Source organism: Delphinapterus leucas, chromosome 2 (assembly GCF_059928025.1).
Source record: "Delphinapterus leucas isolate spDelLeu-1000000601 "Yukka" chromosome 2, BTC_Dleu_Yukka2, whole genome shotgun sequence".
Taxonomy (NCBI): Eukaryota; Metazoa; Chordata; class Mammalia; order Artiodactyla; family Monodontidae; genus Delphinapterus; species Delphinapterus leucas.
In genome coordinates, this window is record NC_143130.1 from 70,821,959 (window position 1) to 70,848,374 (window position 26,416).

The 26,416-nt window shown below is 35.7% G+C and overlaps 1 protein-coding gene across 1 annotated transcript in view; it reads right to left on the reverse strand.

Annotated features, from left to right (window-relative positions):
• IQCH (IQ motif containing H) overlaps positions 1-26,416 on the reverse strand; it is a 212,313-nt gene that overhangs the window by 118,701 nt on the left and 67,196 nt on the right. Inside the window, 2 exon segments of the mRNA XM_089907078.1 lie at positions 18,339-18,467; positions 24,722-24,842. Coding sequence (XP_089763204.1) covers positions 18,339-18,467; positions 24,722-24,842 — 250 coding nt within the window.

The following is a 26,416-nucleotide window of genomic DNA, read 5'->3' on the forward strand; positions in this document are numbered from 1 at the left end:
TCATTTCCAAGAGCTTATCCTCTATGCTTTTTCCTTAGGAGTTTTATGGTTTCACGTCTAATGTTCAAGTCTTTAATCCATTTTGAGTCAATTTTTGTGTATGGTATGAGATAAGGGCCCACTTTTATTTTTTTTAATGTGGCTGTCTAGTTTTCCCAACACTATTTATTGAAGAGATTAACCTTTCCCCATTGTATATTTTTGAATTCTTTGCAAAAATTAATTGGCCATAAAAGCATGAGTTTATTTCTGGGCTCTCTGTTTGGTTCCATAGATCTATGTGTCTGTTTTTATGCCAATAACATGCTGTTTTGGTTACTATAGCTTTGTAATATCGTTTGGAATCAGGAAATGTGATGCCTCCAGTTTTGTTCTTCTTCCTCAAGATTATTTTCACTATTTGGTGTCTCTTGTGGTTCTATATGAATATTAGGATTATTTTTTCTATTTCTGTGAAAAATGCTATTGGGTTTTTAATAGGGATTGCATTGAATCTGCAGATTGCTTTGGACAGTATGACCATTTTAACAATACTAATTCTTCCAGTCCATGAACACAGAATAGCTTTCCAGTTATTTGAGTCTTCAACTTCTTTCATCAATGTTTTACAGTTTTCAGTGCACAGATCTTTCACCTCCTTGGTTAAATCTTAAGTACATTATTGGTTTTGGTGCTGTTGTAAGTGGGACTGTTTTCTTAATTTCTCTTTCTGATAGTTGTTAGTGTATAAAAATGCAACTGATTTTTGTATAGTGATTTTTGTATACTGCAACTTTACTGAATTCATTGATTAGTTTTAATCATTTTTTGGTAGTAACTTTAGGGTTTTCAATATATATTATGTTATCTGCAGAGACAGTTTTACTTCTTCCTTTCTGATTTAGATGCCTTTTATTTCTTTTTCTTGCCTAATTTCTCTGGTTAGGACTTCCACAACTATGTTGAATAAAAGTGGCAAGACTGGGCATCCTTGTCTTATTCCTGATCTTAGAGGAAAAACTTTCAGCTTTTTTTTTTTGTGTGGTACGTGGGCCTCTCACTGTTGTGGCCTCTCCCGTTGCAGGGCACAGGCTCTGGAATGCAGGCTCAGCGGCCATGGCTCACGGGCCCAGACACTCTGCGGCATGTGGGATCTTCCCGGACCGGGGCACGAACCCGTGTCCCCCGCATTGGCAGGCGGACTCTCAACCACTGTGCCACCAGGGAAGCCCTAGCTTTTAACTTTTGAGTATAATGTTAGCTGTGGTCTGTCATATATGGCATTTATTATGTTGAAGTATGTTTCTTCTATACCAATTTTTTGAGAGTTTTTATCATGAAAGGATGTTGAATTTTCAAATGCTTTTTCTGCAGCTACTGAGATGATCATATGATTTTTATCCTTTGTTTTGTTAATGAGGTGTATCACATTTATTGATTTGCATATGTTGAACCATCCTTGCATCTCAGGGATAAATCCTACTTGATTATGGTGTGTGATCCTTTTAATGTGCTGTTGAATTCACTTTGCTCATATTTTCTTGAGGATTTTTGCATCTGTGTTCACTGGGAATATTGGCCTGTTATTTTCTTTTCTTGTAGTGTCCTGGTCTGGCTTTGGTATGAGGGTAAATGAGTTTGGAAGTGTTCCCTCTTACTTTACTTTTTTGGAAGAATTTGAGAAGAATTGCCATTAATTTTTCTTTCAATGCTTGGTGGAATTCACCAGTAAACTCATCTGGTCCTGGACTTTTCTTTGTTGAGAGGTTTTTGATTACTGGTTCAATCTCCTTGCTAATAATTGGTCTGTTCAGATTTTCTGTTTTTTCATGATTCAGACTTGGTAGATTTATGTTTCCAGGAATTTATCAATTTCTTCCACTTCTTCTGTCTAATTTTTTGGCATATAATTATTCATAGTTGTTTCTTATGATCCTTAGTATTTCTGTGTTGTAATGTCTCCTCTTTCATTTCTGCTTTTATTTATTTGAGTCTTCTCTCTTTTTTTAGTCTAGCTAGAGGTTTGTATATTTGTTTATCTTTCCAAAAACAACTCTTATTTTTCATTGATAGTCTCCCTTGTCTTTCTAGTCTCTATTTCATTTCTTTCCACTCTGGTCTTTGTTATTTCCTTCCTGTATCTTTTGGCTTAGTTTGTTCTTAGTGTAAAGTTCGGTTGTTTATTTCAGATTTTTCTTTTCTCTTAATGTTGACATTTATTGCTATAAACTTCTGTCTTAGAACTCCTTTTTTTGCATCCCATAAGCTTTGGTATGGTGTATTTCCATTTGTCTCACGATCTTTTTAAATTTCCCTTTGATTTCTTCTTTCACCCACTGGTTGTTCTGGAGCCTGTTATTTAATCTGCACATATTTATGAATTTTCCAGTTTTTCTTTTGTAATTGATTTCCACTTTCATACTATTGTGTTTGGAAAAGAACCTTGGTGTGATTTCAGTTGTCTTAAGTTTATTAAGACTTGCTTTAATTTCTATTTCCCTAGTGATTAATGATGTTAAGCATACTTTTATATATATATTTACCATTCATTTGTGTTCTTTGGTAAAATGTCTGTTCAGATCTTTTGTCCATTATGTTATTGGTTGCTTGTTTGTTTTTTTCTTTTCTCTTTTTAAAAAAATTTTATTGAAGTATAGTTGATTTACAGTATTGTGTTTAATTTTGGCTGTACAGCAAAGTGACTCAGTTATACATATATATATTATTTTTCATGTTCTTTTCCATCATGGTTTATCATAGGTATTTTATGTTTTCTTAATAGCTTTTATAATCTATTTTTTTCCAGTGGATAGAGAAGGTATTTGGCTTTTATTTTATTTATTTTTTTATACAGCAGGTTCTTATTAGTTATCCATTTTATACATATTAGTGTATATATGTCAATCCCAATCTCCCAATTCATCCCACCACTTTCCCCCTTGGTGTCCATATATTTGTTCTCTACATCTGTGTCTCAGTTTCTGCCCTGCAAACCAGTTCATCTGTACCATTTTTCTAGGTTCCACATATATGCATTAATAAACAATATTTGTTGTTCTCTTTCATTTTTTATTGAACTCATATTATTTTTGAATTTTATTTTATTTTATTTTTATACAGCAGGTTCTTATTAGTCATCCATTTTATACACATCAGTGTATACATGTCAATCCCAATCTCCCAATTCATCACACCTCCACCCCCACCTGCCACTGCTTTCCCCCCTTGGTGTCCATACGTTTGTTCTCTACATCTGTGTCTCAATTTCTGCCCTGTAAACCGGTTCATCTATACCATTTTTCTAGGTTCCAGATATATGCGTTAATATGTAATATTTGTTTTTCTCTTTCTGACTTACTTCACTCTGTATGACAGTCTCTAGATCCATCCACATGTCTACAAATGACCCAGTTTCTTTTCTTTTTATGGCTGAGTAACACTCCATTGTATATATGTATGACATCTTCTTTATCCATTCGTCTGTCGATGGGCATTTAGGTTGGTTCCATGACCCGGCTATTGTAAGTAGTGCTGCAATGAACATTGGGGTACATGTGTCTTTTTGAATTATGGTTTTCTCTGAGTATATGCCCAGTAGTGGGATTGCTGGGTCATATGGTAATTCTACTTTTAGTTTTTTAAGGAACCTCCATACTGTTCTCCATAGTGGTTGTATCACTTTACATCCCACCAACAGTGCAAGAGGGTTCCCTTTTCTCCACACCCTCTCCAGCATCTGTTGTTTGTAGATTTTCGGATGATACCCATTCTAACTGGTATGAGGTGATACCTCATTATAGTTTTGATTTGCATTTCTCTAATAATTAGTGATGTTGAGCAACTTTTCATGTGCTTCTTGGCCATCTGTATGTCTTCTTTGGAGAAATGTCTATTTAAGTCTTCTGCACATTTTTGGATTGGGTTGTTTGTTTTTTTAATATTGAGCTGCATGAGCTGTTTATATATTTTGGAGATTACTCATTTGTGCATTGATTTGTTTGCAAATATTTTCTCCCATTCTGAGGATTATCTTTTTGTCTTGTTTGTAGTTTCCTTTGCTTTACAAAAGCTATTAAGTTTCATTAGGTCCCATTTGTTTACTTTTGTTTTTATTTCCATTATTCTAGGAGGTGGATCAAAAAAGATCTTGCTGTGATTTATCTCAAAGTGTGTTCTTCCTATGTTTTCCTCTAAGAGTTTTATAGTGTCTGGCCTTACATTTAGGTCTTTAATCCATTTTGAGTTTATTTTTGTGTATGGTGTTACAGAGTGTTCTAATTTCATTCTTTTACATGTAGCTGTCCAGTTTTCCCAGCACCACTTATTGAAGAGACTGTCTTTTCTCCATTGTATATGCTTGCCTCCTTTCTCGTAGATTAGTTGACCATAGGTGCATGGGTTTATATCTGGGCTTTCTATCTTGTTCCATTGATCTATGTTTCTTTTTTTGTGCCAGTACCATATTGTCTTGATTACTGTAGCTTTGTAGTATAGTCTGAAGTCAGGAAGTCTTATTCCTCCAGCTCCATTTTTTCCCCTCAAGACTGCTTTGGCTATTCGGGGTCTTTTGTGTCTCCATACAAATTTTAAGATTTTTTTGTTCTAGTTCCGTAAAAAATGCCATTGGTAATTTAATAGGGATTGCATTGAATCTGTAGATTGCTTTGGGTAGTATAGTCATTTTCACAATATTGATTCTTCCAATCCGAGAACATGCTATATCTCTCCATCTGTTGGTATCATCTTTAATTTCTTTCATCAGTGTCTTATAGTTTTCTGCATACAGGTCTTTTGTCTCCTTAGGTAGTTTTTTTTTGTTTTTTTTTTTTTTTTTTTTGTGGTATGCAGGCCTCTCACTGTTGTGGCCTCTCCCGTTGCAGAGCACAGGCTCCAGACGCACAGGCTCCGGACGCGCAGGCTTAGCGGCCATGGCTCATGGACGCAGCCGCTCTGCGGCATGTGGGATCTTCCCAGACCAGGGCACGAACCCGTGTCCCCTGCATTGGCAGGCGGACTCTCAACCACTGCGCCACCAGGGAAGCCCTCCTTAGGTAGGTTTATTCCTAGGTATTTTATTCTTTTTGTTGCAATGGTAAATGGGAGTGTTTTCTTAATTTCTCTTTCAGATTTTTCATCATTAGTGTATAGGAATGCACGAGATGTCTGTGCATTAATTTTGTATCCTGCAACTTTACCAACTTCATTGATTAGCTCTGGTAGTTTTCTGGTGGCATTTTTAGGATTCTCTATGTATAGTATCATGTCATCTGCAAACAGTGACAGTTTTACTTCTCCTTTTCCAATTTGTAGTCCTTTTATTTCTTTTTCTTCTCTGATTGCCATGGCTAGGACTTCCAAAATTATTTTGAATAATAGTGGTGAGAGTGGACATCCTTGTCTTGTTCCTGATCTTAGAGGAAATGCTTTCAGTTTTTCACCATTGAAAATGATGTTTGCTGTGGGTTTGTCATATATTTCGTTTATTATGTTGAAGTAGGTTCCCTCTGTGCCCCCTTTCTGGAGAGTTTTTATCATAAATTGGTTTTGAATTTTGTCAAAAGCTTTTTCTGTATCTATTGAGATGATCATATGGTTTTTATTATTTAAATTTTTAATATGGTGTATCACATTGATTGATTTGCGCATATTGAAGAATCCTTGCATCCCTGGGATAAATCCCACTTGATCAGGGTGTATGATCCTTTTAATGTGTTGTTGGATTCTGTTTCCTAGTATTTTGCTGAGGATTTTTGGATCTATATTCATCAATGATATTCATCTGTAATTTTCTTTTTTTGTAGTATCTTTGTCTGATTTTGGTATCAGGGTGATGGTGGCCTCATAGAATGAGTTTGGGAGTGTTCCTTCCTCTGCAATTTTTTGGAAGAGTTTGAGAAGGATGGGTGTTAGCTTTTCTCTAAATGTTTGATAGAATTCACCTGTGAAGCCGTCTGGTCCTGGACTTTTGTTTGTTGGAAGATTTTTAATCACAGCTTCAATTTCATTACTTGTGATTGGTTTGTTCATATTTTCTATTTCTTCCTGGTTCAGTCTTGGAAGGTTATACCTTTCTAAGAAATTGTCCATTTCTCCAGGTTGTCCATTTTATTGGCATAGAGTTGCTTGTAGTAGTCTCTTAGGATGCTTTGTATTTCTGCACTGTCTGTTGTAACTTTTCCTTTTCCATTTCTAATTTTATTGATTTGAGTCCTCTCCCTCTTTTTCTTGATGAGTTTGGCTAAAGGTTTATCAATCTTGTTTATCTTCTCAAAGAACCAGCTTTTAGTTTTATTGATCTTTGCTATTGTTTTCTTTGATTCTATTTCAATTATTTCTGCTCTGATCTTTATGATTTCTTTCCTTCTGCTAATTTTGGGTTTTGTTTGTTCTTCTTTCTCTAGTTCCTTTAGGTGTAAAGTTAGATTGTTTATTTGAGATTTTTCTTGTTTCTTGAGGTAGGCTTGTATGGCTGTAAACTTCCCTCTTAGAGCTACTTTTGCTGCATTCCATAGGTTTTGGATCGTGTTTTTGTTGTCATTTGTCTCTAGGTATTTTTTAATTTCCTGTTTGAGTTCTTCAGTGATCTCTTGGTTATTTAGTAGTGTATTGTTTAGCTGCCATGTGTTTGTATTTTTAATGTTTTTTTCCCTGTAATTGATTTCTAATCTCATAGTGTTGTGGTCAGAAAAGCTGCTTGATATGATTTCAATTTTCTTAAATTTACTGAGGTTTGATTTGTGACCCAAGATGTGATCTATCCTGGAGAATGTTCCGTGTACACTTGAGAAGAAAGTGTAATCTGCTGTTTTCGGGTGGAATGTCCGATAAATATCAATTAAATCTATGTGGTCTATTGTGTCATTTAAAGCTTGTGTTTCCTTATTAATTTTCTGTTTGGATGATCTGTCCACTGGTGTAAGTGAGGTGTTAAAGTCCCCCACTATTATTGTGTTACTGTCGATTTCCTCTTTTATAGCTGTTTGCAGTTGCCTTATGTATTGAGGTGCTCCTATGTTGGGTGCATATATATTTATAATTGTTATATCTTCTTCTTGGATTGATCCCTTGATCATTATGTAGTGTCCTTCCTTGTCTCTTGTAACATTCTTTATTTTAAAGTCTATCTTATCTGATATGAGTATTGCTACTCCAGCTTTCTTCTGATTTCCATTTGCATGGAATATCTTTTTCCTTAGGTCCTTAGGTCTGAAGTAGGTCTCTTGTAGACAGCATATATATGGGTCTTGTTTTTGTATCCATTCAGCAAGCCTGTGTCTTTTGGTTGGAGCATTTAATCCATTCATATTTAAGATAATTATCGATATGTATGTTCCTATTACCATTTTCTTAATTGTTATGGGTTTGTTTTTGTAGGTCCTTTTCTTTTCTTGTGTTTCCCACTTAGAGAAGTTCCTTTAGCATTTGTTGTAGAGCCGGTTTGGTGGTGCTGAATAATCTTAGCTTTTGCTTGTCTGTAAAGCTTTTGATTTCTCCGTGGAATCTGAATGAGATCCTTGCTGGGTAGAGTAATCTTGATTGTAGGTTCTTCCCTTTCATCACTTTGAATATGTCATGCCACTCCCTTCTGGCTTGTAGAGTTTCTGCTGAGAAATCAACTGTTAACCTTATGCGAGTTCCCTTGTATGTTATTTGTCGTTTTTCCCTTGTTGCTTTCAATAATTTTTCTTTGTCTTTAATTTTTGTCAGTTTGATTACTATGTGTCTCGGCATATGTCTCCCTGGGTTTATCCTGTATGGGCCTGTCTGCGCTTCCTGGACTTGGGTGACTATTTCCTTACCCATGTTAGGGAATTTTTCGACTATAATCTCTTCAAATATTTTCTCAGGTCCTTTCTCTCTCTCTTCTCCTTCTGGGACCCCTATGATGCAAATGTTGTTGCGTTTAATGTTTTCCCAGAGGTCTCTTAGGCTGTCTTCATTCCTTTTCATTCTTTTTTCTTTATCCTGTTCTGCGGCAGTGAATTCCACCATCCTGTCTTCCAACTCACTTATCCGTTCTTCTGCCTCTGTTATTCTGCTATTGATTCCTTCTAGTGTATTTTTCATTTTAGTTATTGTATTGTTCACCTCTGTTTGTTTGTTGTTTAATTCTTCTAGGTGTTTGTTCTTTACTTCTTCTAGGTCTTTGTTAAACATTTCTTGCATCTTCTGGATCTTTACCTCCATTCTTTTTCCGAGGTCCTGGATCATCTTCAGTATCATTATTCTGAAAATCATATCATTATTCTGACAATGATAATCATATCATTATTCTCAATTCTTTTTCTGGAAGGCTGCCTATCTCCACTTCATTTAGTTGTTTTTCTGGGGTTTATCTTGTTCCTTCATCTGGTACATAGCCCTCTGTCTTTTCATCTTGTCTGTCTTTCTGTGAATGTGGTTTTTGTTCCACAGGCTGTAGGATTGTAGTTCTTCTTCCTTCTGTTGTCTGGTATTCGGCTTCTGGGAAGTCTGAGGTTTTCTGTAGCATTCAGTAGGTGTTCTGTAGGAGTTGTTCCACATGTAGATGTATTTTTGATGTATTTGTGGGGAAGAAGGTGATCTCCACATCTTACTCCTCCGCCGTCTTGAAGCTCTGTCGGGTTGCTTGTTTTCTTATTATTGAATTATGAGTGTTCTTTATATATTTTGGACAAAAAAATTCTTTATTAAGGATGTGTTTTGAAATTTTTACTCCCAATTTGTAGCTTTTCTTTTTACCATCTTAACACTGTCTTTCAAAGAATAGAAGTTTTAAGTTTTGATTAAGGCCAAGATATTAGTTTTTTTACTCTTGTGGATTATGCTTTTGGTGTGGCATCTAAGAAATCTTTGCTTAACCCAAGAAAACAAAGATTTTCCTCCTTTGTTTTCTTCTAAAAGTTTTATAGTTTTAGGCTTTACACTGACTTCTGTGATACATTTTGAATAAATCTTTGTATATGGTGCAAGGTGTGGGTCAAGGTTCTGTATATAGCTATCTTCAATTATTCAAGAATCATTTATTGAAAAGACTGTCCTTTCTCCATTGAATTGCCTTTGCACTTTTGTCAAAAATCAGTGTATATGTGTGAACTCTCTATTCTGTTCCACTGACCTCTGTCTTTATCCTTTTCTGATACCACATTGTCCTGATAACTCTAGCTGTATACTAACTCAGATAACATGAATCCTCTGATGTTTTTCTTTTTCAGAATTGTTTTGGTTATTGTACCATCTTTACCTTTCCATACAAATTTTAGAATTGACTTGTTAATTTCTACCAAGAAAAGTCTACTGATCTTGATTTGGATTTCATTGAATTTATAGAAAATTTTGGGAGAATTAACATCATAACAATATCAAGTCTTCTAACCAGTAAACATGGCTTACCTTTCCATTTATTTAGTTCTTCTTTGAATTTTTTTCATTAGCATTTTGGAGTTTTCAGCATACGGATCTTGTACATATTTTTTAGTTTCATACCTAAGTATTTCATTTTTTGGTGTTATTTTAATGGTATTGTTTTTAAAATTCAATTTCCAATTGTTCCTTTCTAGTATATAGAAATTCAGTTAATTTTGCATATTAACCATGTATCCTGAAACCATGCTAACCTCCCTTATTCATTTTAGTGGCTTTGTGTTTGTGTGTGTGTGTATGTGTGTTAGATTCTTTCAGATTTTCCATGTAGTAATCATTCTGTTTACAAAGAGATTATTTTATTTCTTCTCTTTCCATCTGCATGCCTTTGTTTTTCTTACCTCATTGCATTGGCTAGGACATTCAGTACATGTTGAATAGATGTGGTGAGAGTGGATATTCTTGTATTATTCCTGATCTTAGGGAGAAAGCAGTTGGTTTTTCACCATTAAGTAAGATTTTAACTGTAGATATCCTATATCAGTCTGAGGAAATTCCTTACATTCCTAGTTTGCTTAGGGCTTTCAATTCAAATGGATGTTGAATTTTATTTTATTTTTATTTATTGTGGTGGTCATATGATTTTTCTTCTTCAGTCTATTGATATGATGACTTACATTGACTTTTTAAAAATTATACCATCTCTTTTGTTTAGTTCTTTTTTTTCTTTTATTTAAACATCTTTATTGGAGTCTAATTGCTTTACAATGTTATATTAGTTTCTGCTGTATAATAAAGTGAATCAGCTATATGTATACATATAACCCCATATCCCCTCCCTCTTTTGTCTCCCTACCACCCTCCCTATTTCACTCCTCTAGGTGGTCACAAAGCGCCGAGCTGATCTCCCTGTGCTATGAAGCTGCTTCCCACTAACTATCTATTTTACATTTGTTAGTGTATATATGTCCATGTCACTTTCTCACTTCGTCCCACCTTACCCTTCCCCCTCCCTGTGTCCTCAAGTCCATTCTCTATGTCCTTATTCCTGTCCTGCCCCTAGGTTCTTCAAAACCATCTTTTTTTTTCTAGATTCCATATATATGTGTTAGCATACAGTATTTGTTTTTCTCTTTCTGACTTACTTACATTGACTTTTAAGTGTTGAGAAAGTCCTGTATTCCTGGGATAAACCCTACATGGTCATGATGTATTATCCTTGGTTAAGGTAGGGCTTGCCAGGCTTCTCCTCTGTAAATTTTTAATTTTTCCCCTTTCCATACCCTATTATTTGGATATGAGTCATTAAGTCCAGCCCACATTCAAAGGAGGGAGAATTAAGCTCCACCTCCTGGAGGGAGGAATAACTACTTATATTATTTGGAATTCTTCTGTAAGTAAGATTTATCACTTCTCCCCTCCTTCTATTTTAACTTCTCTATGTCTCTGTATTTAAAGTTAATTTCTCGTAGACCCCATATAGTTGAGTCTTTTTTATTTATCCAGTCTGACAATCTGTGTCTTTTAACTGGTGTGTTTAGACCATTCACATTTAATATACAAAGAGTCTTCACTTTGTACCATTCCAATAGGCACAAATTTGGTACCACAGTTTCATTAAATAATACCAGTCCCCCAACAGCAGGGTTCAAATTTCAGTTACTATGGTATAGTAACTGTCAGTAATGGCATAAAGCACAAACTTTGCTGCTAGATCTTTGTTCCACAAATCATTATGTAAGTGAAAGGTGTATATCATGATCAGTGATTGGCCACTGTGTATCTGCTTTTGGGTTCACACACAGACTGCAAAGAATGTAGTGGTATTGCCTTCTTTTCTCTCAATGATAAATCCACATGATTTTTTTAACAAAACTTGATAATTGAAAGGTAGAATCAGTTAACAAAGCTGAAAGTTCAGCCAAAATGACTGAAAACTGATAGTGCTGAAAGTGAAATAAAAATTGATTATAAGTAGAATTCTAGAGGAAATAGCTGACTATTGGAATGTTGATATTGCCACCATTCGCAAGACTCTGGTAATGCAGCCAGAGGAACTTTAAGGTTAACTTATTGACAAAAATGAGAAAAGTGGTTGTGATGAAAGGGTGAACATATTCCAGAGGACGTGATGCCAGAAAAAAAAAAATCACATTAAAGAAACCCTGAAGTATTTCATAATATTGAAAGTACAAAGGATAAAATGTTGGAAACTGGGCCTATAGTCAGTGTACAAATATACCTATTGATTTAAATTTTATTTAGCTCTCAATATAATTACTGGAATACATTAAACTTTAATACTTAAAGTCAAGTATTCCATAGTCCAAATCTGGCCTGTAGCCTGTTTTTCTATGGTCCTCAAGCTAAGAAATGTTTCTACAGTTTTTAAGGGTTGCAAAAACAAAACAAAACAAAATAAAAAGAATATGTACAGAGATTATATGTGGCATGCAGTGCTTATATTTTCTATCTGACCCTTTACATAAAGAGTTTGTTCACCCTTGCTTAAAACTGATTCTTACTTTTTAGTGCACTTCTTACTTTTGGTGAAAAATACATTTCCTTCTGTAAAGAGTAAATTTAAAATATGTGTGATATTAAGGAAAAACTGACAAAAAATAAAAGGAAATAGACAAATTTACAATCATAGTTTGAGAGTTTAACATAGCTCTCTTAGCAGTAGATGGAATAAATGGGCAAAAAAAATGAATAGAGACATAAATTTGAATAACATGATTAAGTTGACTTAACTGAATATATTCATAACACTGCACTTAATAAATGCAGAATACGTGCTCATCCAAGTTGATCATATGCAAAGACCAAGAAGCAAGTCAGATTTCAAATAATTGAAAGCATACATAGTATGTCCTCTAAACAATGGAGTTAGGCTGGAAGTCAATAACAAAAAGGATACGTACAAAGTGCTCAAATTTATATACTTCTAAATATTCCATGGGTTGAAGAAGAAATCGCAATGGAAATTAGAAAACGTTTTGAATTAAATGGTAATGGAAATATGACATAACAAACTTAGGGAATTTGGCTAAAGTAGTGCTTTGTGTGAAATTTATAACCTTCTGTTTATATATCAGAAACAAATAACAGCTGAAATTAATGAGCTAAGGGTGTGTAACAATAAGTTAAGAAAATAGGAAAATTAAACCTCGAAAAAGTAAGCAGAAGGAAGAAATAATAAAGGTAAGAGCAGATACCAATAAAATAGAAAACAAATATCTAGTAGAAAGAATCAGTAACATCAAAATTTGGTTGTTTGAAAATAATAATAAAATGGATAAACTCCTAGAGAGACCGATCAAGGAAAAAACAGAAAGGCATAAATAACCAACATCAGGAATGAAAATGTACATCACCACAGGTTTTACAGGTGTTACAAAAATAATTAGAGGATATTATAAACAACCTTATTCCAATAAATTTGAAGGTTTAAACAAAATGGACAAATTTCTTAGACAAAGTTAATTTACTGAACTGAAACAGACAAAAGAGATAATCAAAATAGTCCTATACCTGTTAAAGAAATTAAACCTACAATTATAAACCTACTCCCAAAGAAAACTACAAATTCAAATGGCTTCACTGGTAAATTCTTCCAAACTTATTTCTTTAAGAAAGAAATATTACCAGTTTTATCCAAACGCCTCCAGAGAATATAAAAAGAGATGGTACTCACTCACTGAAGGCAAAACTAACCTGGATACTAAAACCTAAGGAAAACATAGGAAAGGGAAAATTTAGGACAGCCTCATGCATGAACAACAATGGTAAACAAAATATTAGCAAATGAAATCTAGCAATACATAAACAGGATGATATATCATAGCTAATTTGGCTTATTCTTCAGATGCATAGGGAATTAATAGGGGTGTCAGAGGAACCAGATAAAACAGATTAAATTAGAACCAGAGTCTTATAACATAATACCCACAATGTCAAAGTTTCTATTGAAAATCACTCACCCTACCAAGAACCAGGAAGATGTTAAACTGAATTAAAAAACAAGGAATAGATACCAGCACTGAGATGACAGAGATCTTAGAATTTACCTGACAAAAGTTTTAAAGCAGCCATCATAAAAATGTTCCACAAGCAATTACGGAAACACTTGAAACAAATGAAAAAATATAAAAACTCAGCAAAGAAATAGAAAGATTCCACAAAGAAATAGAATACATAAAGAGGAACCAAGTTGAAGTTTTTAATTGTGTTAAAATACACATAACAGGGACTTCCCTAGTGGCGCAGTGGTTAAACTCATGCTCCCAATGCAGGGGGCCTGGGTTCCACCCCTGGTCAGGGAACCAGATCCCACATGCATGCCGCAACTAAGAGTTTGCATGCCACAACTAAGGAGCCTGCCTGCCTCAACTGAGCCCATGTGCCACAACTAAGGAGCCGGCAAGCTGCAACTAAGGAGCATACCTGCTGCAACTAAGACCCGGCGCAACCAAATAAATAAATAAATAAATAAAATATTTTTAAAAATACATGTAACAGGGAATTCTCTGGTGGTGCAGTGGTTAGGACTCAGCACTTTCATTGCTGTGGTCCGAGTTCAATCCCTGGTTGGGGGACTAAGATCTCACAGGCTGCGTGGTGTGGCAAAAAACAAACAAAGAAACAAAAAAAAAAACCCACAATACATTTACCATCTTAACCATTTTTAAGTGTATATTTTTTAACAAATTGAAATTTTGGAACAGAAAACTATGGTCATCTAAATACAAATTCAGTGGATGGCTCAACAACAGAATGTAGGGGGCAGGGGAATCAGTGAGCTAGAACAGCGGTCCCCAACCTTTCGAGCACCAGGGACCGGTTTTGTGGAAGACAATTTTTGCACAGATGGGGTGGGGGGATGCTTCAGGTGGTAATGCGAGTGATGGGGAGGGATGGGGAGCGGCAGACAGAGCTTCGCTTGCTCGCTCACCTGCCAGTCTCCTCCTGCTGTGCAGCCTGGTTCCTAACTGGCCACGGACCGGAAATGGACTGGTACCGGTCTGCGGCCTGGGGGCTGGGGACCCCTGAACTAGAAGACAGAAAAATAGAAATTACCCAGTCTGATCAATGGAGAGAAAATAGACTAGGGGAAAGAGATTAACAGAGCCTCAAGGACTTGTGGGATTGTAGCAAGAGATCTAACATTTGTATCATTGTAGCCCAGAAGCAGAAACAATAGAGGGCAAAGTTGAAAAAAGTACTCAAAGAAATACTGGCTGAAAACTTCCAAAATTTGACAAAATATATAAACCTACAGCTTCAAGATGAGCCAAACCCAAACAGGATCAAACCAAAGAAATCCACGCTAAGACACAGTCAGACTTCTAAAAACTAAAGACAGAGAAAAATCTTGAAAGCAGGAAGAGAAAAACAACACCTTACCTACATGAGGAAAAAATTCAAAAGACAGTGGATTTCTCATCAGAAACCATGGAGAAGAAAAGAAAGTGGCACAGTTTTTTTAAGTGCTGAAAGAAAAGCATTGTCAACCCAGAATCTTATATCTAGTGAAGATATCCTTTAGGAATAAAGGAGAAATCAAGACATTCTAAGATGAAGAAAAATTAAGATAATTTAGGGTCACTAGTATAATGACCCTAAGCAATGGCCAAAGAAAATTCTCTCAATTGAAGGGAAATGATAAAAGAAGGAATCTTGGCACATCAGAAAAGAAGAAAGAACATGGTAAAACAAAAATATGGGTAAAAACAATAGACTTCCTTTTTCCTCTTGAGTTTTCTAAGTTATATATGATGTTTGAAACAAAAATTATAACACTGTCTGATATGGCTCTAAGTGTATGTAGAGGAAATAAGCATGCAACTACCATGAGATCCAGCAATTATGCTCTGGGCATTTATCTTAAAGAAATGAAAACATATGTTCATACAAAAACCTGTACACAAATGTTTATAGCAACTTTATTCATAGTAGCCCCAAACTGGAAACAACCCATACATCCTTCAGCTGGTGAATGGTTTAACAACCGTGGTACACTCATACTGTGGATTACTAGTCAGCAGTAAAAAGGTATAAACTACTGATATAAGCAACAACCTGGTTAAAATCTCCAGAGAATTATGCTGAGTGAAAAAAAAAAAAAATCCGGGCTTCCCTGGTGGCGCAGTGGTTGAGAGTCCGCCTGCCGCTGCAGGGGACACGGGTTCGTGCCCCGGTCCGGGAAGATCCCACATGCCGCAGAGCTGCTGGGCCCGTGAGCCATGGCCGCTGAGCCTGCGCGTCCGGAGCCTGTGCTCCACAACGGGAGAGGCCACAGGAGTGAGAGGCCCGCGTACCGCAAAAAAAAAAAAAAAAAAAAAAAAAATCCCAAAATGTTACACATCGTATGAGTCCATTTATCTAACATATTTGAAATGATAAAATTATAGAAATGGAGAACAGATGAGTGGTTGCCAGGGTTTAAAGGGGTGTGGGGTGAGAGGGGAGCGGCTGTGGCTATAAAAAGACAACATGAGGAAATGTTGTGAAAATTGTGAAAATGTTCAGTATCTTGGCTGAATCAATATTTCAGTCATCATATTGTACTATAGTTTGGCAGTATATTATTATTGGGAAAAATTGAGTTAAGAGTACAAAGGAGCTCGTTGTATTATTTCTTACAACTGCATGTGAATCTATAATTATCTCAAAATCAAAAGTTTAGTTAAAAACAAAGACACCAGTAGGAGAATGAAATACCAAGCCATAGAATAAAAAAATTATTTGTAATACATATAACTGATAAAAAATTAGTACCCAGAATACATACATAATTCCTACAAAAAAGAAAGACAACCCATTAAAAAAGAAAAAAGAAATGTTAAAGTTCTAAATCACTTTACAAAAGAAGGTATTCAAATGACCAATACACATATCAAAACAACTGCACAACTTTATGGGTGATCAGGAAAATAGAAATTAAACCCACAAAGAGCTACCACAACAGAGTCTTCAGGATGGCAAAACAAACAAACAAAAGGAAATATCAAGTGTTGACAAAGATATATATGATCTGGAATGCTCATATATTGCTAGTAGGAAAATAATTCAGGATAAACACCTTGGAAAACTGTTTGGCATTATCTACTAAAACTGAGTGTATATTTACCCTGTGACGCAGCAATTCTTCTTTTTGATATGTATCCAACAGCGACGCATACATATTTACATGAAAAGACACGTACAAGAATGTTCATAATGGTATTACTCATAATAGCTCTATGGTATAAACCACTGAAATTCCCATCAACAGTAGAATGGATACAAAATTGGGGTATGTTTATACATACGTTCATACATATTTATCCCTGTTGCCTCTCTTTCCCTCACTCCTATCCATCAGCCAGTCCTCATGGCTCCACCTCCAAAACATAACCTGAATTTGTTCACTTCTCCTCATATCCATTGATACCATCCTCCTCAAATCCACCGTCATTTCTCACCTGGTTTACCAATATAGCCTTTTAACTAGTCTTCTTGGTTCTACTCATGCTCCCCTATGATTCATTATCTGTAAAGCAGTCAGAATGGTCTTATTAAAATGTAAATCAGATCACCTCATCCTCCTGTTTAAACTTTTCAGTGAGTTCTCATTGTAATTAGGATTAAATCCACTGCAAATCATGGTTTGAAAGGCTGCCATAGTGGTTCTGCTATAGTCTAAGGCATTTAAAAAGAAGATCCTGAGATATACTGAGTGGCTTAAACAAATTAAGAGTTTATTTCTCTCTCACACAACGGTTGAAAGGAAGATAGTCCCAGGTTGTCAGGGCATCTCTGCCAGACTCAACCTGGAGTTCCATCTTTGGCTCCAAAGTGCTTGCTCATCACATCTGCATCCCAGCTAGCCAGAGATGAAAAATGAGAAGGGGAAGCCATGCCCAGAAGTTTCCCTTTCCACTTCTGCTTACATCCTCATTGTCTAGAACCTGGGTTCATGGCACACCTCACTGAAAGGAAGACTAGGAGATGTTGTCTTTGGTCAAGCTGACATGTGCCCACCCATGATTCTATTACTGTGGAAGTAGGGGAGAATGAACATTGAGGACAACTCATAGTCCTGCTCTACCCTACATCATTTCAGTCTTCTCTACCTCTCCAGCCTTATCTCTTCCCTCTCTCTTGGCCCTCTAGCCACACTAGCTTTCTTGCTCATTCCCTTCTTAGTCCCTCAGGCCATTGTGCCTGTGCTGTCCTACATCTGAAATACTGTTCCCTAGACCTTTACATGACTGGCTCCTTCTCATAATTTGGATCTCAACATCTTCCAAGACACATTCCCTGACCCTTCCCTCCCAAGCAAAGCAATCACTTTCTTTTATCACTCTCTTGTCCATGTTGTTTTATTTTATTTCTAGCACTTATCCCTAGCTTAAATTCTCATTTACTTATCTGCTAGACTATAAGCACCATGAGAGTAGAAATGTTGTCTGACTTATTCTCTGTCAGATCCCCAGCTACCTTGGATAAAGCAAGCATTCAACAAATATTTGTTGAACAGAAGGATTAATTTAGCCAAAACCCCTCATTTTATAAACTGGTAAAGCTTAGGCCCAGAGAAAGTAAATGGCTTGTGTGAGGTTCTGCAACTAGTTAATAGATTCCCAGGTCAGTGCTTTTCTCCTATTTCATCCAGCCTCCTCTTTGAAGTCTTTTATTATCTCACCTCTCAGCAATCATTCCTCTGAACACCTATAGTACTAGACTTTAACATACATTTGGTTTTCAGTCTATAATACTTTGTATTGTTATTTGTTTTTATTATATTTGTCTTATTTTCCCAACCAAGCTGCAAATCCCTTGAAAATACCAACTTTCTAACACATAGAGAACACACGCCCTGAGTAGGTATTTCATAAAGAGACTAAAGTTACTTTATTCAGTAAAGTGAAACTCAGATTCATTACAAGTTTCCTCCTGTCCTATTATTGAAGATAAAAGATTTTGGTAATTTCTGTGTATCCCCAACTAACATACAGGTAGGACTGTCTTACCGGTAGTCAAAATCTTACGTGCTTCATCAAAACTATGCAGAGGAGCCGCTCTGGGTGTTATGGGTGGATTCTGAAAGGTAATTCTTGCTGTTGGTGGAATCAATCCTTGTTCTCTCATACTTAAAATACCTAAAAAGGAAGGTTAGAAGAATATGAGTTTAACTTCAAGCATTTCCACAAAATCTGAACTCTATAAATTTCACAAGTGTCACTTACTCTATTCATTAGTTTATTTGTGAGACTACATTTAGTGCCTTAATCATTTGCGAGAAAAAAATAGCCATAGTACTGTTCATTTAAGCCTAATCTAACCCAAGAAAAAATGGCATTTCTAATAATGGTATTATGAAATAAACTTGTACTGTGATAATTTCATTTTAAGGTAGAAATATAATTCCAATGCAAACAGAAACTTCTTTATACTTAATGGCATTGTCAATTATTGATAATATTGGTATTCTTTTTAAAATTCAGAGAAATCAGGTACACAGTCAATAACTAAGGAGATCTTTGGTCCTGAAAGAAAGAAAATCTGTGTGCTTGAAATCATGCTCCTGTTGTTACGAGTCATATTTTATTTTTAGAAAAGAGTTATTTTTAGACATTTCTCATATTACCAGATGATGTGAATGCCCAAGTAGGTTGTTTTAGTGTTACTGGGCAACATGGTTAGTATTAATGTGACTAATTTACAATTCCTAGAACTCATACTGTGTCAATATGACTGGTGCCAAGGTTTTTTAAGGACAGGAGACATTGTTTTAAAAAAATGAATAAATCAATGAGTAAATGAATAATTGAGCAAAACCTGATGTGAGGGGCAAAACTCACATTAAAGTGGATCTATGGTATTGAAGCCAGAAACCCAGAAACTCAGGGAGTACTTGACATAGACATGTGATAGGGCTTTAGCTTCTTGTTGCTCTCAGCTAATAGGAAGAAAAATAAAGAACTCTGGCTCTCAATGAAATCCAAGTAAAAAACTGTGTCCTAAGCTGGACTAGGTTGAAGAAGTTGGCACACATCCTAAGAGGGATAAATATTGTTTTCATTTGCTTTATTATCTCTAAGGACTATATTATGTCACATTCAGGAAATTAAAGTCTAGGGTTATAGGAATTCAGAAGAATGATCGCTGAGGGATGGGAGAGCTGAAGAAGACTTCACTAAGAACAATGATTCCAAAACAATGATGGTAAATGGTTCTAAAACAATGATTCCAAAGAGAAGTCTTCAGTTTACTTACTGCAGGATTATCTGGGGCAAGAATTTATTATTAAAAATGGAGATTCCCGGGCCCCATCCCAGACCTGTCCAAATTTCTGAGGCCCCTGGGAATCTGCATTATGGAAGCCTCCAGGAGATATTTATGTGCATTGAAGTTTGAGAATCACTAGAATTGGGCCCAGTAATCTACATTTTAAATAAGCACTCCAGGTCAGTCTTTTGCACTGTTAAAACTTAAGAACTACTGATCCCAAGTACAACTCTTCAAGCCCTTTTCAAAATTAGTACTCCAGGTTTTAATTGTTGTAATACCAGAATTTAACTACTTTAAAATATAAAGACCAATTCTTTGTCCTCACAAATATTTTCCACCTATAAATATATCCCATGTCCAAGAACTGTGCCTACTTTGCAGATGTGGAAAACAGAGCTGTTGCTAATTCAGTGTATTTTCATTACTAGAATGAGTTTCATTCTCTGAGAATCCCAAAGAATATGAGCATGATTTTAACCCTTGCTTTAGTACTAGGTGAAGCAATTCACTTAATTTTAGACAAACACACGTGTGCATTTACCATTAAAAGGAAAAAGTTATGATTTTGGAATAAGGAAAAAGTTATGATTTTGGAATAAGCAAAAGAGATTACTGGTTATCTTTTCATCAGAATGCTGGAAACTCTGGAGATTATCTGACCCTATAATCACCTTTGTTTTTGATTAATCTCTTTTACAATTCTGTAGAGATTAAGGTTAGTTTATAGAAAACCAAGAGCAGTGCAAATAATTCTTGTTTATACATATGCAAATAAATTTTGTCACATGGAGGGACAGTACTTTCCCCACCCCCCAAAATTCAGTTCTGCATGCATTTGTAAATTTATTTCCAAATTTTTGGTTTGTAAATTTGTCTGCTGTTTGAATTCTTCTTTGAATCAATTGTAACATTTTACTGGTTCCCTCATTTAATTAATGAGTTAAACAGAATCTTTGATGTGTTCATTTTATAGTTGTATAAAAGTCATGGTTTTACTTTCAAAAATATATATCCTTTAACAATTTTGGAGATCCCACCAAGATGAGCAAAAGATTCACCTGAAATTGCCAGAAAAGGTACATATCACAGGGAACCAAGCCAGGCACTTATTTTCTTGGCACCCATAGGTGAATTCAAAGTGGCAATAGAACTTTGCTGACTCTTGTTTCTCTAATTTTGATATTACTCCATATTAATGGCTGATAAGTTAGTCCTTGTTGGTGGCTACGACTGAGAATTTGGTGAGTTTTGTAAATGGATCTTACAGAGATCTATTCCCTATCGAGTGAGAGACAATAGAGAATATGGTGTGTAGACTTCTGTTTGTCTATGTGTGTATTTTGAGCTCAGTTCAACGAGGAATTTCATACCCACAAGGAAGGAGACTACCTTTTTGCTCTCTGGACCATTACATTTTTGTGTTTCTGTGTTTATTTTTCGTTTGTGGCTGAAATTGTAGGATTGAAGCTATAAATTCTCTCTGTATCTGTATGTCTGTGTATCTGTAATTCAGAAAGCCCTTTATTTCTCATTGTGAATGTAGAATGTTTTCCTGTCTCCAGATGGTATTAATAAATTAGATTGTAAAGTCTCAAATTAAAGGAGCTGTGTTCTGATTGACTTACAGAGAGAAATGAGCACTTACAGGAATTGAATATTCCTAAAATTCCCAGAAAATAAGGAAATTGAACTTCAGCTACTTTATAAGAGCTCCCTCTCACCTCCCGAATTCAGAAACTCTGACTGAGCCTCCTTACTTTTCATGGCAATACGGGTTATTTGCATAGTTTCAATAAGAATCTTTTCTTCTTTTATTAAGATATAATTGAAAAAACTGCTTATGCAACCAAGAACTTGCCTGGAATTTCATATTTAAGAATGTTGTTATTAGTGAGGTATAATAAGTTACATTTAAAGAACTAAGTTTGACTTTATGGAACCAAATGCTTCCAAAGCCCTCCCAGAAAAACTGGCCTGATACATGGCTTACAGGATTTCCATCCTTACAGGTGGAAAGGAATGTCATTTCCCAACAGGTCCAAGAACCTTAGGATATTTGGAGCATCTCTAGAGGAGAGGAATGTACCCAAATTTATAGGTTCTGTAGTTGAAATATGGTGGACAGAGTTTCTTGGGCTTGATTTTCTAACCTCAGTATAACAAGTAATAGAGGATTTAAAAACTTCAATCTGAGATTCCTTATGAAAACTTCCAACAGAGCAAACTTAAGATGGCCTATGTGGTGATTAACATTCTTGCTGCACCTATGTAAATTATCAGGCCAAACCTAATGAGACCAGCCTTATTTTGTGAATAATTTTTTTAGATCATTTTGTATCAAAAATGGGGGAAATTATAGGAAAGTTTTTTTTATGTTTTAGAATAAGCAAAAGAGATTACTGGATACCTTTTCAATGGAATGCATTCAGGAATTATCTGAACCTAGTCTTTGACTAGGCTATGTTACAATTCTGTAGAGATTAAGGTTAACTTGTGGGGAAAAAACTGATAATAATGCAAATAATTCATATCTATAGACATGAAAAAAAATTCTGTCTGGTGAAGGGACATTCCTTCTTTCCATAGAAATGTCAATTTTCCATCTATTTGCAAATTTATTTCAATTTTCCTGATCTACAAAGATACGTTCTTTGGATTCTCCTTCAGACCAGTTGTGACAGCTTACAAATTCTCTCCTTTAACTGATGAGTTAAGTAAATAAAATCTTTGACACGTGTTCATTTGTAAGAGAGTCAGGATTTTACCTGTTTTTGAAAATCATCCCTTAACATCTTTGTCTCATTTAATTTTCAAAACTGTCTCACTTTCCTGTTGACTAGATTAGGAATTAGAAATTCATTCATTGTGTCAGTCATTCAACCAATATTTAAGTGCCTGTTATAATATCCCCACTCAGGAAATATTCTGGAGAGTGAGGATTCAATGGTGAACCAGACAGACCTCATGGAACCTTTAGTGGTGGAGAAGACATTAAATAAATTCACAAATAAATATATAATTACAAACTGTGATCATCTATAAAGGAAAAAGACAGATGCTTGAGGAAATGACTTTTACAGGCAGAGGTAAAAGCACTTGTGAAGGCCTGATGTGAAAAAGTGCTTGGCCTGATAAGGAAGAGAGAGAAGTCCCATGTGGCTGGAGCACAGAGAAAGCGGAATGAGATGAGAATGGAAGGGAGGCCAGGTCAGGCATGCCTTGTTTATAGAGTTTAGAGTTTATTCTAAGATCAGAGAGCAACTTGCCCACTGTCACACAGAGCCTAAACGGAAAATTTTTATTATGAGACTTATATTCTTAAGCATTGTGGAGGGGTTGAGGGAGCTTTCTTCTTTGGATTTAGCAAGATAATTCAAAAAGAAGTAGAGAAGTTTGCCCTGAATTTTCCAAAACTATTCTCTCTTCTGGATGTTGTTCATCTTTCACCACATGCTGGACTTGTGTAGATCTGGGGTGACTTAAATGACAGATCAGAGCATCAGGACATGTAAAAGTCTGGACACTCTATCTACATTTGTGTGGCTTGTGCTTTCCTGGTGTTCATATTACCTTGCACAGTACCAGACATATGGCAAGTACTCAATAAATGTGTTGATTAATTGGTTAATTAATTACAAATATTATGGTAGGCCATGTGTTCTCTGGCAGATAATTGAGGGATGAAAATACGATGTTTTTCTGGACCAGGTTGCCATGGCTCTAGATTTACCTTTGTTTTGCAGCAATTGTTTATTGTGTCTATCGCTAAAGCAAGTATAGATAGATTAATTGATTGATTGATTGATTCATTCATTATTTTATTCATCTTAATTTGACCCAGGAAGAATGTAAGTGTTTCTAAAGCAAGAAGTAGAAACTCTGCTGAAGTTTTCCCAGGGAGTAAACATTATGTAAACCAACTAAAAGCATGTGTCACAAAGATTTCTAAACAACAATGATTTGTAACTAGGAAAGTAATTGTTACAGTTGCAGGAAATTTAATCAATTAAGAGACTTATAATGATGCAGGGCTGTCTTGAGTTTTGCCGTACCCCACCACTGACTGGGTCAGCAGATAGAGGATACAGGAGATACAAGATGGGGGACTTTAAATCTTCAGGTACCAGAAGAACCCTGGGGAACCAACTTTAGATCCAAAATACTCCAGACAACAGTTAGAAAGTGAGATAGAAATAATTAAAGATCATCTCACTTGCTCATATTTGAGGTACAAAAGGTGATCCACTTAATTCTTTAGGGGGACTTCCCTGGTGGTGCAGTGGATAAGACTCCACACTCCCAATGCAGGGGGCCTGGGTTCGATCCCTGGTCAGGGAACTAGATCCATGTGCATGCTGCAACTAAGAGTTTACATGCCACAACTAAGGAGCCCTGGAGCTGCAACTAAGGAGCCCACCTGCCATAACTAAGACCTGGTGCAACCAAAAAAAAAAAAAAAAAAAGAATTCTTTAACATGTCAGCCAATTAAGTATCAGGGAGAAGTAAAGAGGGTTACACTTGTGACACTCAGTCCTTAGTCATTCGCTTACTCTTTCATTTGCTTATTCATTCAACCAACAATTTAGTATCTACAAAATGCTAGATATGGTTCTAAGCACTGGGGATACTGAGATAAAGATGACATGACCTTTTGCTTAAAAAACAAGAAATCCACTGGTTTCACAAACTCTGGTATTTCGACTAAGACATGCATAGTTTAAATGCTAATTGCATAAATTCTGGCTTCATATTTTTGTATAATAGTATATTGAAATAAGTTTTTAAATTCTATCAGAAAAGCATCAGAAACTATCAGCTCAGAAGCTTGAAAAATTATAATAATATCACTTAAACAAAGTAATAATTTTAATGTGTAATAACATCAACATCTAAATCAATAGTAAATCTATAGAATCATGGATTTTAGAGGTGGGAAGGGACTCTAGTCCAACCTTCTGATTTACAGAGAAGGAAACTCAGGCTACAGTGAGGACTTGACTTGTCTGAAGTCATCTTGGAGAATTAGTGGCTGAATCCAAATTCAAACTCAGGCCCCCAGTCCCACCTCAGTGCTCTTTCGCTATGTTCCTAAACATATAAAATGGTTATTGAATCACTAACCTTTATTGGCATCCACTTGTAAGACTGGCACAGGGGTGAAATAGGGATTCGTGCGATGAGAAGCTGGCAGAACCGTGAGGTTGGATATGGTGGACCCTTTTATTAACTTCTGAGCCTTCACCTAAATGATCAAAAATTTGTTTTCAGCAGACATTTTTTGCCTTCAAAATGAGCACAGTTTTCTTCTTGTAAACAATAAATAAGATTATGAATAGTTTCATTAAGTTTTAATAAAGTAGCAATATCAGCTCCAGTTTTATTGCTAATGAGTACCCTGTGCTATTGTCTACTGTAAGGAGTTTGTGTAATTTAAAATAGTTAATTAAATCCAATTAACATGTTGTGATTTCCACTATGCAAAGTCAGTATAGTAGTTAATAAAGGAACTATTAAGATTTTGTTCAATTTTAATGACTAAAATATAAAAGTGCTAAATCTTGACAGGAGGCTTTGAATACAGCAAAGTTTTATACAGGCAAATTTTCTAGGAAATACATATTAGAGTTTTGAGGATAAAGAAAAACTGGGAGAATGTAAAGATAAATATATCAGTCAACATTAACAGGTTAAGGATAAACTCTGAGCATACTCTTGCAGATCTTAGAAATGGTTAAAGACATGATGTCTAGATCACTTACAGTAGATATTACTTTTCCTAAAGTCATTACATGCTTTTATTATAGTTATGAAATATGAATTGTTTCTATTAAATGGTTTCTAGGTTTCGAAGATTATATGTATTGCAAATAAATCACATTTAATTGTAGAGCCCAAGCACATTATTTTACCTTTATTATAGGAGGTTATGAATTACCTGGGCCCTCTCAGCAAGGAAGATGCAACTGTTTGGTATTTATAGACTGTTTTAAATTTTCCAGTTGTTTTCCAAACATTAATTAATTTGCACAACTTCCAAGGGAACTAGGTAACGGTTTGCTATTTAACTAATAAAGAACCAAGTCAGAAAGCTTAGTAGATTTGTCTCAGGTCACGTAGAGTACTAGATATGCAAAGATTATTCAATTTGAAGATTAATCTGATTCTGCATTAGTGAAACTTGCCATTGGACTCAGTTGTAGTACATCTTATTGTTCATCAAGGTCATGATGACCTTAAGGAAAAAGAAAGGGAAAGTTTCATCAAGACTCTGGGGAGAAAATCACTTTGCAAAATAAATATCTACTGGCTGAGAAATGTCTGTGAACAAAGTTATTTTAGGGCCACACTGCCAGGATGTGGTACTTAAGGGAAACTATAAGCAACTACCATCCTATGGACACCAAAACCTTTGGCGATGTTTGGTGAGGACAGTTTAAAATGACTACAAATAGGATTTTTAACAGGAAAGAGCAGACTGTTCATGCAATCGGTTTCCTTCCAGGTGAGTGGGAAGAGGAAAGGTCAGCGCTCTGGGTCTTGCCTTGATGAGAGTGTGTATGCGCATCGTGTGATTATGGAACTTTTGTCTTGCTGATGCACCTTGGTCTCCTTTCCTCACCCTCAGCTCCCCTTTCCCCACCTCACCTCCAGAGAGGAGTAGTTTCCAGGAGCTCCTCCTAACCAGGGAGGCTGAGATAATCACCCAGTGTACTGTGTTCCAGACATGGCGCAGGCATAGCTGCGGACACTCAGTATCAAAAACGGAAGGGTCTCCAGTTATCTGATTGATCTCAGGGTCAGGGAGGCAAAGGGAAA